Source organism: Pinus tabuliformis, chromosome 2_2 (genome assembly GCF_031772625.1).
Source record: "Pinus tabuliformis cultivar Carrire ecotype Pingquan chromosome 2_2, CPIR1, whole genome shotgun sequence".
Lineage (NCBI taxonomy): Eukaryota > Viridiplantae > Streptophyta > Pinopsida > Pinales > Pinaceae > Pinus > Pinus tabuliformis.
Genome location: NC_142300.1, coordinates 1,159,581,451 through 1,159,597,522, shown reverse-complemented (window position 1 = coordinate 1,159,597,522; position 16,072 = coordinate 1,159,581,451). Strand labels below are relative to the sequence as shown.

Sequence of the window (16,072 nt, the reverse complement as noted above, 5' to 3'; positions counted from 1 at the left end):
AGAGCAGAGGAGTATATAATATCGGTAGAAATCAAGAAGACGGATGAAGAGTGAATGCATGTGGTTATATTCCAAAAGGCGGGTTTGTAATAGTGGCAATGATTTTCGGGCGGGCGCTAGGCGGTAAGTGGTATTTAGAGAAGAGCGCTTGATTCCATTAACCGAGTGACACGTAGCACGAGGGTGGAGAGAGAAAACCACTTTATCGAGCGAGTATTCTTCGTGCTATTTGTCCACCCGAAATCTCTGATAGCCGTTGGAACTAGCACGAGTTAATCTATGGTGGAGAATGAGCCTGATAAAGGTAAGCATCGATAAATGCGCCAAGGCTATGGAAAAGCGGAAAAATGCAAGTTCCCATGTGTTTGTGTATATTCCCATTATACGAGGGTTATAATAGAATTAAAGGGGATAAAGAGTTATGGGTTAAGTCCGCATTAACCAAAGTTAAGAATGGAGTATATATATATTATATAGATGTGATACAATACACGGGCCCGAGGATTCCATTGTAATACACTTTAAAATTACATCGCATCCGCCATATCACAATCTTCTTTAAAGCCTTGCCACATTAAAATGTGAGTAAAGTGAGCAATTTTATTTTATTTTTGATTTAGAATTTTTTTTTCAATTGAAAAAATCTTATTTGAAGCAGCTCTCAGGGATATATACTAGCACTCCAAATCTCCCCTCCCCACTTAACTGTTGGACCATATGTTTGAGACTGAACTAAAATAGACCATTAAATTAAAATAGAATATCATATAGCTAATATTGTTTCAAATGAGTTTATGTTTCATGGAAATTGATGATTATATGAGATATCTCTTTCCTTTTCTTCTGGATGTCTTTACTAACTAGAAATGAGCTCGTGCCTTTGCAGGAGTTGAGTTTAAAAGAAGTTGGAACTTTATAAACAATGGAAGACGCTGGTCATGAGCCACATGATGCTCTTATGTTGGATTTCATAAGAAATTTTTCAATGGAAAAGTACAAAGCCAACCCAGAGGAGAAAAAGAGAGTTGTTGACGAATTCAAAAGATATAAACCAGTTTGTCCTCTGTGCAAGTTACGAGATGGGTGCATGTTTAGGTTCATAAACAACTCTGAGCAGTCAAAGACTCTTCAACCCAGATACCACTGTAACAATTGCAACAAGCACTTCACATTTGGAGGCAGGAAATACCGCGCCACCCTATCTTCTTTAGAGGCGAAGAAAAGTAAAGATGAAGAGAAAGCAAAAGAGCAGGAACTCATTGCAACTAATCCCAGCACTTCCAATATATCTTATCGTTTGCGCTCTGCAACCAGGAACACTAATCCCGAAGAAAGTCAGATGAGAAAACATAAAGAAAAAGAAGTTCAAGGTTTGTAGGAGGATGAGTCTGGCTTTATACGAATTCTGGTTAATCAGCCACCCATCTCATCTGTAGAAAAAGGAAATCTTTCTATCAACTAGGATGTGGAATCCTGGTTAAATTCTAGAAACAAAGTTGTTTGGTATGGAAATGGCTAACTTCGATATCTTTTCTTATGGAGGAAATGGAAAACGCCTACTTAACGGCTGGGGCAGCCAAGGCCAAGGATATATAAGCAAATATGGGAAAACGCTACAGTCCGTGTCTTCGAAAGGCATTTCTTTTTGTCCGTAACCTCTAAATTAGTGGAGATAATGTTTTTTATAATTTTGTAAATTTTACTGAGTGAAAATAAAAATGGTTTTAGATAATTTTTTCTATTTTATTTGTTATATGGGTTTAAATAACTATACTATATTGAATAAAAGTGAAGTCATTTGCTCAAGAAAATGAGATTTTGTTAAAAGAAAGTTACTTGCATTTAAGTGTGAGTAAAAATATAATAATCTTAATTTAAAAAATATATATATATATATATTTTATTTAAATATTTAGTATAATATATTTGGACAAATAATGATTTGTTATTTATTATATTTTTAAAGTTGTTTGTTTTTTTAAATAATGTGTAGGAGAAAAAGGCTATTATTGGTATGTTCATGAAATTATAAAATTGAAAAATCCCGAACAACCAGGAACACTAATCCCGAAGTTCAATGTTTGTATGAAGATGAGTCTGGATGTATCCGAATTCTGGTTAATCAGCCGATATCTCGTCAGTAGCAAAACCAAATGAGAAAGGAAACTTTCGTATTAACCAGGACGTGTTTGAACGAGAATGGAAAAGGGGCTGTGAGGCCCTAAAAATTGGTCCCGGTGAAATGTGTGTTTGAGGGATTTTAATAAAAGGTATATTTTTAAAGATGTGTTTATATTTTATTAGTGTAAATTTATTTTAAATATCGAAATTATCTATTTTTTTTACATGTAAATTTTTTTATGAGATAATATTATTTAAATGTTTTGTATAATTATTTAATTATTTTTATTTTTAGATTATATATTATACTGGGTTATTTTTACACATTATATGGGCAACTTTCGACTCAAAGATAATTATTTTAAATATATTAATTAGATATATTGTTTTAAAATATAAATATTAAAGAGGGAAAAATTTCAAACACAAAATAAAAACATTTGAATTATATAAAAAGTGAGCAATTTTATTTTTGAGTTTACTCGGATTCCAAGTAAACTCGATTTTATAAGTTACTTACATCGGTGAAAGGTCAAATCGTCATTTATTAATTGCATATAATGAGTTTTGGAGTTATACATATCAAATTGGCATAAAATTAATTAGATTATAAAAAGATAAAGGGTTATTTGAGAAAAGTGAGGGTAATTTTCTTTTGCTAAAGGCCAGTAGTGATCAAGGTTAATTATAATTGTTGGAATAAAAGACGATATCAAGGGTGAATCCAAGTTTCAAGGGAGTAATAAAGTTGTTTAAATAAAAGGTGATTTAAAAAATATTTAATATTCAAGAAGCAAATCGGAGACTAATACAGAAATGAAGGCCAAAAAATTCCCATAAATTTTATCGAAAGACAGTAAAGCGCTATTTAACATTAAAGAAACTCTCACAGAAAAAGATGATATTATTTTTATTTCTCTGGCAGAAGATACAAATTATATAACACCTAAAATCGAGTCAAATATAACTACAAAATTAGACTTTTTTGGCAATAAAAAATATGACAGCCAATTTGAACATCTTCGTCAAAAGATGGGAGCAGATAGCTGATATTTTCACAAAACCTCTTCCTCGAAAAGCATTTGAACATCTTCGTCAAAAGATGGGAGTTATCTCTTTAGCATCATTTAAGTTGATTCATAAAGATGTTGCAGGGCAAGGGGAGCAGTTCGATAGGGGGAGTCCCGGAGCACTCCTTTGCCATTGATGTCAAAGGGGGATAAAAGAAGAATATTGCCATCAATAACGAAGAGGGAGATTGTTGACTTAGATTGTGATTGATGTCAATATGGCAATATTCTAAGATGAGTAAACAATGATGTGAGGCCAAAGAGAAGTCAGTGTTCATGAAGAAACAAGAGCAAGAAGCCATGAGGAAAAACCAGAGGAAAGCCAAGATAGTCAAGCCATTGGAGAGAATATCAGAAGTCAAAGGAGCTATTAGCGCAGAGCGATATCAGAAGCCACAGGAAAACCAAGTGTAAAAGCGGGAGATTGAGGAAGAGCCATATCGGGAGTATCACATGTAATATATGCCAAAGAAGTTAACAGAGGAGCCAAAAGAGCGGAGGAGCCAAAAGAGCAGAGGAGTATATAATATCGGTAGAAATCAAGAAGACGGATGAAGAGTGCATGCATGTGGTTATATTCCAAAAGGCGGGTTTGTAATAGTGGCAATGATTTTCGGGCGGGCGCTAGGCGGTGAGTGGTATTTAGAGAAGAGCGCTTGATTCCATTAACCGAGTGACACGTAGCACGAGGGTGGAGAGAGAAAACCACTTTATCGAGCGAGTATTCTTCGTGCTATTTGTCCACCCGAAATCTCTGATAGCCGTTGAAACTAGCACGTGTTAATCTATGGTGGAGAATGAGCCTGATAAAGGTAAGCATCAATAAATGCGCCAAAGCTATGGAAAAGCGGAAAAATGCAAGTTCCCATGTGTTTGTGTATATTCCCATTATACGAGGGTTATAATAGAATTAAAGGGGATAAAGAGTTATGAGTTAAGTCCGCATTAACCAAAGTTAAGAATGGAGTATATATATATTATATAGATGTGATACAATACACGGGCCCGAGGATTCCATTGTAATACACTTTAAAATTACATCGCATCCGCCATATCACAATCTTCTTTACAGCCTTGCCACATTAAAATGTTGATTGCGATACGTATGCAGACCTGCGGCAACGTTATAACATGCCCTATTGTAATATCGTGTCCGTCGCAATATCGCAAGCCTAGTTAAAGTTTTTGCCACATTGAAATCCGTCGATTGTAATATAATTGCGGACCCGACTACACCATTATAGCATGGCTTAATCAAATGTCGCATCCGCGATAATCGCAATGTACAAAGGAATGTCAATCCGAGAATTGCGATAAGGGTATGGACCCGACAGACTTATTAATAGTTGTTTAATACCATATCGCATCCGCTCCATCAGCAGTTGAGAATCGACTATGTTATGTGCGAACCTCCAGAAGCGGCGATTGCGATAAAAGGATGATATGGTATGTAGGACCTCTATATGACTAGTCTCTCTTATATGGTTTCCGTGAACAATTAATGTATATTGTATGAATATTAAAAGAGCCTCTCTGATATTTTTTAATATGCAACACTATTGTAATTCGGCCCTTCTTCCACATTAACGTGTCCTGTGTGTATCAATGGATTTGAAGAGACAAAGGAAGCCGAAGAGTGAGTGCAAAGGAAGCTGAAAGATCAAGCGAGCGTTGAGGAAGCCGAAGAGCCAGCGGAGAAAGGAAACCAAAGGTCAGGGGTATCAGGGATATAAAACAGAGAACAAGGAAAGTTTAGGGTTACTGGCAAATTGTAAGAAAATAAAGGAAACCGGAACTTTGTCAGAAATGGAAGGAATAGGAGGACAGAAGTAAGTCATAGGCCCAACAGGGTTGGGAGCAGAGAATTACAACCAAACAGATCTAGAGAGTTTACAGCAGAGGGTAAGAGCCCTTGAGGTTGGTGCCTCAGAACTGAAAGGATTGGTGTCCTAGGAGTTGGTGCTCTTAAATTCAAAGTTGGTCCCTTGACAAGACAGAGTTGGTGCTCTAGAGGTTGGAGCCACACAAAGAGTCCAAGTTGGTGCTTGGCAACTGATTGAAATCATATATATATAGTACTTGATTTATTGCAAAGATCACATTAATAAAAGCATCTATTCATGTTATCTATTTCTGTGTTTCAATTATAAATGTTTTAACTAATAAAAATAATAATTAAAAAGAAATATTGATTCACCCCCCATCCCCTCTTAGTATTTCCAACACTTAGTGCATTAACTAGTTTGGGTATTATAATCACTGTGTAATGCTTTTGATACACTTAATATCCAGGAAATAGCAGATGTGGGATTCCCTTTGGAAAATGAATTTTCCAACTACTTCAGAGAATAAGTAACTATGTAAGAGATCGATGTGAAGAAATAAAAATTCAGAGGAAAAGCATCAGGTATGAGACATCAGGTAGAAAAACTCAACGATGAAGCTTACGTTTGAAGTAGTTGGAAAATGAATTTTCCAACTACTTCAGAGAATAAGTAACTATGTAAGAGATCGATGTGAAGAAGTAAAAATTCAGAGGAAAAGCATCAGGTATGAGACATCAGGTAGAAAAACTCAACGATGAAGATTACGTTTGAAGTAGTTGAAGTAGTTGGAAAATTACTTCAGAGAATAAGTAACCATGTAAGAGATCGATGTGAAGAAGTAAAAATTCAGAGGAAAAGCATCAGGTATGAGACATCAGGTAGAAAAACTCAACGATGAAGCTTACGTTTGAAGTATTTGGAAAATGAATTTTCCAACTACTTCAGAGAATAAGTAACTATGTAAGAGATCGATGTGAAGAAGTAAAAATTCAGAGGAAAAGCATCAGGTATGAGACATCAGGTGGAAAAACTCAACGATGAAGCTTACGTTTGAGATATTAGATAGAAAAACATCAACTAAACATCTAGAAACATAAAGAGTAAGAATACAAGGAAAAGCTGCAAAAATTCAACATGATCTTATCCAAAAAAAAAAAGAAAAAAAATGTCTAAATATTCGAGACAACATCTAGCTGACAACTTTAAAAAGTATAACCAAAAAATAGGTTCATTACATCTGAAAACTGCCGGCAAAAGGGGTCAATTCCTTCATACAGGAAAAAAATAGATTCGAATATAATTTTGTGATCTGAAAATTCCCACAAGAACGAGTTAAATATTAATTTGTTGTCACTGGATAGTTGTTATGTTATTTAAAAATTATTCTACCTGAAATGTTAAGGTGAGAAAACAGATATAAATTTGCTGAAGCATCTATCTACACATTCATTCATGTTCACCTCCTCCAAATTGAATCTATACAGCTTGACTGGCATTTTCGTCAAGAAAGGAATACTTTTATACATGATGCACCACTTCCAGGCCTCGATGCAAACATCCAAGATTGAAATATTAGATAATACTAGACTACATGAAGAATTTTCCGCATATAATACAAGGAGCCAACTGCCAGAGTTTAATTTTACAGAAGCATGTTTGCAAACCGAACACAGACCATCATAATACACAAGTAGTTATGGTGGTGCAAAAAAACTCTCATCATATGCAGCAGTGGTCCAAGAAGATGCAGCTCTTAACCGAGAGGAAAATGAGTTTATCTAATCAGATAAAAGTTCCTCCAACTCAGGATCAAGAGTTTGAAAGGTTGATATCTCCTCTGAATTAACTTCATCATGTCCCTGTTTCTGGGAAGGTGTACTGTCATCAGAATCAACCATAAACTGATCTGAATCCATGGTAGCTATGGACTGATTTTCTGAATGAGGCTCCACAGTTTGTCTGACCTTCTCTTGGTGTTGTTTATTCCTTGCTATGCTACCGTGTTTTACAACTGCTTCAATCTTTTCCTTGGCATGTGGTTTTTTGCATATACAAGCATAAGGGTATTCATGAAACCCACCCCTCCCAGGCTTCATTTCATCAGGTTCCCCCATGAATCCTTTTTGACAAACCCGCACCTTTTTGGCAAAGGTATCCCAACTCATGTTATGTCGGTTCAAAAACAATGAACTCAGCTTTCTGGTATATGGGCGGATCGTACGCTTGTGCCCATAATATTGTCTGCAGTTACAGAAATATTTTTCTCAATGTTTATTTCCAAACACTATTTAGCAGGCAATAAAAGAATATGCACAACCCATTTATAGCATAAACTAAATGTTCATACCTTCGTCCAGCCAAAATCCTTGCCATGTTGCCATTATTATTTGTAACGAACACATCACTCTGATCACATACAATATAGTCAAGAGCAGCCATGCGAGAAGAATACAAAGAAAATGACTCCAACTCCCGTCCATAAGAAAGAGTGTCCTTTGTGTAGAAGTTTGGAAAAAGGACTTTTAATGGTCTTAATGTTTCTTCTCCTCCATAAACTTCTCCAGATGCCACATAGAGATACGAATCATTGCCAAAACCTAATGCCCGCAGCATTAAGCCCACTTCTTCAGGAGTTAAAGGGCATTTTCCATTTCGACGTTCCCGATCAGGATCTGCTTCCTGAACAAGAAACAATTGGGAAGCTATCAATAAATTATTAAATTCAAAACATAATCAGACAAATGAGTAAAGAGAGAAAAATAATTTCATAACCCCTTAGTCTCCAGCAAGAAACTGGGGCTCTAAACTTACAGACAATGTCTTCCATCTCTTACGGATTGCCCCCAATTCTCTTCGTTCCTTGTCTCCCCCACCATAGTAACACCTCGAGAATGCAAGCATATCAGGCTCAAATCTGCAATTAAAGAAGTTGTGAGCATTGTAATTTTATAATTTCTTTTAAATACAGCTAAAGAGTGTATTTTCTTGCCCAGCCTTCAAATAACCTACTCTAGGGGTCCAATAAATTATAATACCCAAGAAAATAAAATTGAAATTGGCTGATGATAAATGATAAACTATATCACTGGTCATCCATAATTTTTAATTACTTCAGAGATTTCAATAACTCAAAACAGTTTTATCCAAGCCTAAACTATGTTATGCATATTTCAAGTTACCTCAAGTGAACTGCAAGGAATCGCCTGCTCTTCCTCCTCATTCTGTTGACCAAACTTTGGCCCATCTCCATAATAGGCTTCGTAAATTTCAATGCATGGTAATTCACTCTACAGCGTAACTTTTGCAAATCAGTCTCTAAATTATTTTCAAGCCTGTAATCAAACTTTGTCAACTGAACAGCCTGCATTCACAATTTTAAAAAACAAAAGTTAAAAAAAATGTACAGAATAACATTGTTCACGAGCATCTATTGCTGGTGTGTACGGAAATGAGTTACCTTAAACTAACAAGCACAAAACTTTATGCTGCATGCATTTGTGGAAAAGGTGTTAGCAAGCAAAACATCATCTATTACCTTCTCGTCTTTACTTCACTTTTACATTCAAAGGCTTTCACATGCAGGTAAACTATAAAACTTACACACCATTATTTAGTACTTTCAGAAGATAAACCCTCGTTAGAGAGCATGATCCCATTTCCATACATATTCAAACATTCATTGCTGTTGTATATGTTCAATGAGTTTCCTCAGACTAACAACCACAGAACTTTACCCCAAGAGGATTTGAGAAAAGGTCATCGCAAACCAGCATCTATTTAATATTAAGTTTATTTCTTCATATCAATTTCCAAATCAAAGGGTTGCATGAGCAGGGAAATTATAACATTTGCATACATCATGATTTATTAATTTTTGAACTTGAACCATCACTAGGATGCAACATCACATTCTCGTGCATATTCAAAACGGAAGAAAATGGAGATACATAAGGGGAAAACTGCAAAAACGATAACCCAGTGGGTATTATGAAATGTATCATATGCCACTTATGAAAATACCCGAGATAAGGCTGAAGCATGTAACCAAAAATAACGAAAAATAAACATAACAACACACTTTAGTATTAAAAATAACCAAGGCAGTTAGTATGATAGGATTCACTTCTTTTATATAGAGATTTAAAGACCAAATACTTGTCCAAAACCCTTAAAAGCTAATAACAACCCAAAGGCCCCAAAGGCCTATCTTTTACCCTTAGTTACTAAAGTGACTTATTTCAAAGGCAAGTCTTCTATTCTAGCAGCCCCTCTTGGGCTTTTGAATCATGTAAAAAGAATTAATTGTAGAAATTTCAGTTTTCCCACCCCGGTTTTCAGTTTCTCCTTATTTCTCCCATGTAGTTAAATGCCCATTCCCATAACCATACATTTAACAGACTGAAAAAAATAAATATTGCTGAAAACACAAATTCTGGAAATTTTTCAGAATGCTGGAAATTGCAGAATTAAAAATCAGCAATCAAAAACAGCCATTAAAACACATTAAAACACTGATATTTTTGGTCAACGTGACCCTGGAAAAACCCCCTACAACTCTTGGAGAAAACCAGTTTGAGAGTTCTTCTTTATTTCTGAAAATTGCCTTTTTACAATGAAAATTATTCAGCAAAAAATCAGCAAGCAAATTTACAACTTATCTCATTTCCCGTGCCTCATAGCAATCTGGAAATTACAGCAAACAGAACAGCAATAAATGTTGTACGGCCTCCGTTTTGTGTGCAGAAAAATCAGCGAACTGCTCCTCGATTTTTGTGCAAAAATCTGCCTTTCACTATGTGTTGAATCAGCTGTACAAATCTGCTCAACTGCTGCCTTGGAATGTGTGCCAAGCTGTTGTCTCCTTCTCCTCCCTGCTCAGAAATCTCTCTTGCTCTCTTGCTCTCCTTCTCCCAATCTGCTCATGAAAGAATGAATGACCTTTTCCTCCTTTTCCTCCTTTAATATAACTCCAAGTGACTTTTGGGTGATCTCTAAATCCAATGGCTGAAATAGATTTAGATCAATGGCTGAGATTAAATGCTCATTTAAATCTCACTTTCTATTTTTTAATTCACCCCACTTTAATAAAGACCCACTTAGTCATTTATTTCCAAAGTCACTTTTCCTTTCTAATTTTTCATTTACTTTAAAATTAGACTTAGTAACTTTATCACTTAAAGTCACTTTTAAATTAGATTTAACTTTATAAAATTATAAAGTCACTTTAGGAGAAAAATTAAATTCTTTTGGACACTTTTCCCTAGGCCAAAGATCAAAGCCTAAGGGAACCACATGTCCTCTGGTACCAAATTTCAACATTAATATTGAGTAAAATAAGTCATTTGTGTTGGCATTATGATACAAGTGTTGTCTTTGATGGCAACTCACTCAGAGGTTGATACAGGTGATGGCAACTTAATCAGAGGACAGATCTTAGTACAGCAGGTCAAGAAAGAGATATATGCAGGTTCATTGTGACAAATCAGCGTATACATGCGGGTTGGACGTGCCGAAGATGCGTATGCGTATACAGTGTACACGCACTTTCGCGCAAGGAAAAGCGCGTACAGGTGGGAAAACTTATGTCTTGGTCCGTGGTAGTTAGTCCTCGGTATTTGAACCTATGGTTTTGGACCATGGTATCTCGTCAGAAGTGTTGACCCCAGGGATTGGGCCCTTGGTATTGTTTATTATGGTTTTGGACCGTGGTATTGAAAGAAGCCTAACCTATATAAGGAGAAGATCATTAGGCAAAGGACACAGGAAGGAATGGATGTCTGACAAAGTGGGAAGATCTAGTATTGCTGGTTATCTGTTTGTGACGTTTGGCTAAGGTTGGATCTGACAGCGAAGGTATAAGTAATTATCTTTAGATCTGTACGCGGGTTGTCTCTGGTGAAAGCGCGTACACACGCGGTTTTGATATAGTCAAGTAGCGTATGCATTATGAGATTTGGTGTTTCAGGTCGCTGTTGATTCTAGTGGTTGTTGCAGAGTTCTGGGCTCTGGTTTGTGTTCTGTGTTTTTGATGACAGGGTTTCAGTGATTCAGTATTGGGTAATTTAGAGATTTATGATGCAAGTATAAGTTGATGATTGTATTGCAGTAGTGATTGTTTTGTACTCATGGATCCAGTCTGAAAATTAATGAAACGTGGTCCCTGAAGAAAAGAAAGTTGTAGCCTTCTGTAGGTCAGCATCTACGTACTAGTATATTAGCTAGCACAAGAGCTAAGGGGGTTGTAGCTCCCTTCCAGAAGTAGCTGGAAAAACGAGAAAGGGTTGTAGCCCTCTACAGGTTGAAGCCTGCGTGCTGGTAAAGGACTGCACCAGTACATTGTAAAAGAAGTTTCTTATTAAAGAAGAAAGAGACGAATTGCAGCAGGTGGTTTTCACCCACATTGGGTTTCCACCTTACATCTTGTGTTCATGTGTGCTTCTTATGTGTGATGATCTGTTCTGTTTTACTGCACCTGATTACTGTTATTATGGTTAATAATGTTCTGATGAATTTACTGAAGATAAGCTAACTGATTCATAAGATTACTGCATGTACGCTAGTTGCATTTAACACAGTCGTGTATATACGCTGATATACTGAACTGAAGCCGCGTATATGAATTTGAGTATGAAATTGAAAAGTATCTGAGTTGATAATACTGATTCACCCCCCCTCTCAGTATTATTTCCAACAATTGGTATCAGAGCAGGTCCTTCAGAGGTAACTTGATCGCTTGAAGGAAAAGATCCATCAGAATGACCAATCCAGAAAGAAAGGCACACATCAGGCCACCAATCTTTGACGGGAACAATTTTACCCACTGGAAGATAAGAACCACTGCATATCTACAATCACTTGGAGCAGAAGTTTGGGGAATCGTAGAAGGAGGATACAAATTCCCATCAGCAACTCCTACAGATGCAGCAGAGAGAAAGCAATATGAGCTCAATGCCAAAGCTGTTACTGTCTTATTGGGAAGTTTGACACAATCAGAATTTATGAAGGTTATGCATTTCAAATCAGCTAAGGAAATATGGGACAAAATCATTCTGAGCTACGAAGGAGATGATCAGGTAAAAAGAGCAAAGCTTCAAACTCTCAGAATCCGGTATGAAAATCTTAAGATGCATAGTAATGAAAGCATAGCTAATTATTTCCTGCGTATGGATGAAATTGTAAATTGTATGAGGGATCTGGGTGAAGAATTTAAGGAAGTTGTCTTAGTTGAAAAGGTTTTGAGATCTCTGTCTGCTAAATTTGATTCCAAAGTGTCTGCCATAGAAGAAAAGGAGAATCTGCAGAAAATCACCATGTCACAGCTTCACGGAATCTTAACTGCTTTTGAAATGCGAAAAGAGGGACCATCAGAAGCCACATTCGAAGCGTCAGGATACATGTCAGAGGAAGAAGATGAAGTAAATTTTGTCAAGAATCTTGAACGGGGAACTGGACGGTTCAAAGGTAAGCTACCTTTCAAATGTTTTTCATGTGGTAGAGTTGGTCACTATGCTGCTAGATGTCCTCATAACAAAGGAAAGATGTCTGAAGAAGGTAATAGAAGCTATTATACCCATGTTAAAAGTAATGACTCATTCAATGGTAGTGAAGACATTAGAAGTCTCATGGCATATGAAAAGAAGAATGCAGAAACTGAGGAAGTTACCAAATTAAACGAACAATTGGAGACAGTAACCAGGGTAAGGGAGAAATTGCAGGATATAGTAAATGATCAGAGCATAACAATTCAGAGACTTGAATCAGAGATCCTCTCTCTAAAAGAAGATCTTGGAAAATCAAGAGAGCAGAACAGAGAAGCTCTTGAAGATCAAGAACATGAAGCGATCAAATTAAAGCAACAAGTGGAAGATGGAAGAAAAGCTGAAGAAGACCTAAGGAATCAGTATCTGGAAAAGGAAGAACAACATCAGGTTGAGGTAAATATCTTAAAAGGTAAATTAGAAGAAAAGGATAAATTGTTGCGATTTCAAGATAGTACTAATATTTTGGATGACATTCTTGGTAGTCAAAGATCCCCTATTATCAAAACTGGTCTTGGTTTTTATGAATCCGTTGAAGGTGAATGTAGCTCACAAGGTGAGGCAAGAAACTCTAATGAGAAATCTGAAATGCTCAACAAGGAACAACCAAGGAAAGAAATTCCTCAAGGAAAATCCTTTACTCCTAACTATGGAAGTGATAGACGATTATTTCCTCCACTGAATAATGTTGAATGTTATGTATGTCATAATCTTGGACATGTTGCAGCCAGATGTAAAAGTAGAATGGTTCAAGACCATCACAAAAGATCATCGCATCCCAGGTATTTCAGAGGATATTGCTTTGCCTGCAATGCATATGGACACAAAGCAATTGATTGCAATAGAAGGAACATGAAATATGTAAGATGTTATACATGCCACAAACTTGGACATAAAGCAAGGGAATGCAGGAGCAAATTTCAAAATTCAAAACAAGAGGACCATACATCATCACAGTTCCAGGAATTGAAGAAGACAGAATTAGAGACAGAAAGGTGTGACATAACTCAGTTAGCTGACATAACAGACACAGGGGAATCTGAAAGTGAAGAAATTCAGTATTCCATCTTGCATACGCTGATATAATGAAGATAAGTCGCGTATATACGCGAGTTACAGGCTGCAGAGTCGCGTATATGGAGATCAGAAGAAAGGGCAGCAGAACAGACCTAGGAAATGGTTTGGTCATGGTTGGCTCAGGCTCAGGGGGAGCATATACTTCAAATAATGCATTGTTGGCATTATGGTTAGAAGTTGTTGATAAAGCTAAATGATACAATTTGCTGTTTGATCAAAGGAATGGTATTGCAGGTTTGGATGCTGATGCTTATGGTGCAGATCATATATGATGAATGATAGTCATGGTCTTGAATGAATTGCTGGTCTTAGAACTTGCATCTACTCAGGGGGAGCATGGATGGATTGATACAACTTGGCATATACAAAGGGGAGCTCAATCAGAAACTTCAGCATGTACTCAGGGGAGTATGGACAGCAAAAGGTATACTAAGGAAGAGAATATCTTGGTCCGCCCTTTGCCCTTGATGTCAAAGGGGGAGAGTGACTTGGTGTGGTGGTTGCCATCAAGTCCAAAGGGGGAGATTGTTGGCATTATGATACAAGTGTTGTCCTTGATGGCAACTCACTCAGAGGTTGATACAGGTGATGGCAACTTAATCAGAGGACAGATCTTAGTACAGCAGGTCAAGAAAGAGATATACGCAGGTTCATTGTGACAAATCAGCGTATACACGCGGGTTGGACGTGTCGAAGACGCGTATGCGTATACACGCACTTTCACGCAAGGAAAAGCGCGTACAGGTGGGAAAACTTATGTCTTGGTCCGTGGTAGTTAGTCCTCGGTATTTGAACCTATGGTTTTGGACCATGGTATCTCGTCAGAAGTGTTGACCCCAGGGATTGGGCCCTTGGTATTGTTTATTATGGTTTTGGACCGTGGTATTGAAAGAAGCCTAACCTATATAAGGAGAAGATCATTAGGCAAAGGACACAGGAAGGAATGGATGTTTGACGAAGTGGGAAGATCTAGTATTGCTGGTTATCTGTTTGTGACGTTTGGCTAAGGTTGGATCTGACAGCGAAGGTATAAGTAATTATCTTTAGATCTGTATGCGGGTTGTCTCTGGTGAAAGCGTGTACACACGCGGTTTTGATATAGTCAAGTAGCGTATGCATTATGAGATTTGGTGTTTCAGGTTGCTGTTGATTCTAGTGGTTGTTGCAGAGTTCTGGGCTCTGGTTTGTGTTCTGTGTTTTTGATGACAGGGTTTCAGTGATTCAGTATTGGGTGATTTAGAGATTTATGATGCAAGTATAAGTTGATGATTGTATTGCAGCAGTGATTGTTTTGTACTCATGGATCCAGTCTGAAAATTAATGAAACGTGGTCCCTAAAGAAAAGAAGGTTGTAGCCTTCTGTAGGTCAGCATCTACGTACTAGTATATTAGCTAGTACAAGAGCTAAGGGGGTTGTAGCTCCCTTCCAGAAGTAGCTGGAAAAACGAGAGAGGGTTGTAGCCCTCTGCAGGTTGAAGCCTGCGTGCTGGTAAAGGACTGCACCAGTACATTGTAAAAGAAGTTTCTTATTAAAGAAGAAAGAGACGAATTGCAGCAGGTGGTTTTCACCCACATTGGGTTTCCACCTTATATCTTGTGTTCATGTGTGCTTCTTATGTGTGATGATCTGTTCTATTTTACTGCACCTGATTACTGTTATTATGGTTAATAATGTTCTGATGAATTTACTGAAGATAAGCTAACTGATTCATAAGATTACTGCATGTACGCTAGTTGCATTTAACACAGTCGCGTATATACGCTGATACACTGAACTGAAGCCACGTATATGAATCTAAGTATGAAATTGAAAAGTATCTGAGTTGATAATACTGATTCACCCCCCCCTCTCAGTATTATTTCCAACAATTTGTCACCTCCACACCAACTCGGCCCTTCCCTGATCAAGTCGGCCTACAAGAGGGTAATTCAAACTCTAGAAGAGGTTATATATACAGTGCAGTTTGATTCATTTGGAGGGCATTCACAAGTTCGATATCCAAGCAAAAGAAACAGAAGTATACGAAATTCAAGGAGAAGGTGAAGGATTGCTAGATCGAAGTTTTTTGGGGCTCTCTCACACGTGTGAATTTATTGGACCACCGCTAGAAGGTCAAAGTTCTGTTGTTGGGTCAATGTTATGTTGTTGGGTCGATGTTTTGTTGCTAGGGTCGAAATTCTGTTGCTGCGAGATCAAAGTGTTAGGTCGAAGTTGTTGTTGTAAGGTTATCCTCTGCAGAAGAAAAGAAGGGTTGACTTGGTGATTAGAGGAAGTCTATGTCTAGGTCAAGGAGTCTTGAATCATCTCATGAAACTATTAAAGGAAGAGTTGTTGACTAGGCTTTCCCCTAGATAGGGATTTTTCCCTCGTTGTCTGCCTACATTTGGTGTCTTTGATCTTCGTGTTATGGTTTTTGTAATTGCTTGATGAACTAAAATA

The 16,072-nt window shown here is 37.1% G+C and overlaps 1 protein-coding gene across 2 annotated transcripts in view; it reads right to left on the bottom strand.

Moving 5' to 3' along the window:
* Positions 1-6,369: 6,369 nt before the first annotated feature.
* Positions 6,370-16,072, bottom strand: part of LOC149197539 (O-fucosyltransferase 29-like) — a 208,643-nt gene continuing 198,940 nt past the window's right edge. For both annotated transcript variants that reach the window (XM_089405879.1, XM_089405880.1), the window contains exons 7-10: positions 8,197-8,378; positions 7,829-7,931; positions 7,365-7,696; positions 6,370-7,258 (exon numbers count right to left, since the gene is read on the bottom strand). In XM_089405879.1, coding sequence (XP_089262005.1) covers positions 6,796-7,258; positions 7,365-7,696; positions 7,829-7,931; positions 8,197-8,378 — 1,080 coding nt within the window. In that variant the 3' untranslated portion in view covers positions 6,370-6,795. The remainder of the gene's footprint in view (positions 7,259-7,364; positions 7,697-7,828; positions 7,932-8,196; positions 8,379-16,072) is intronic.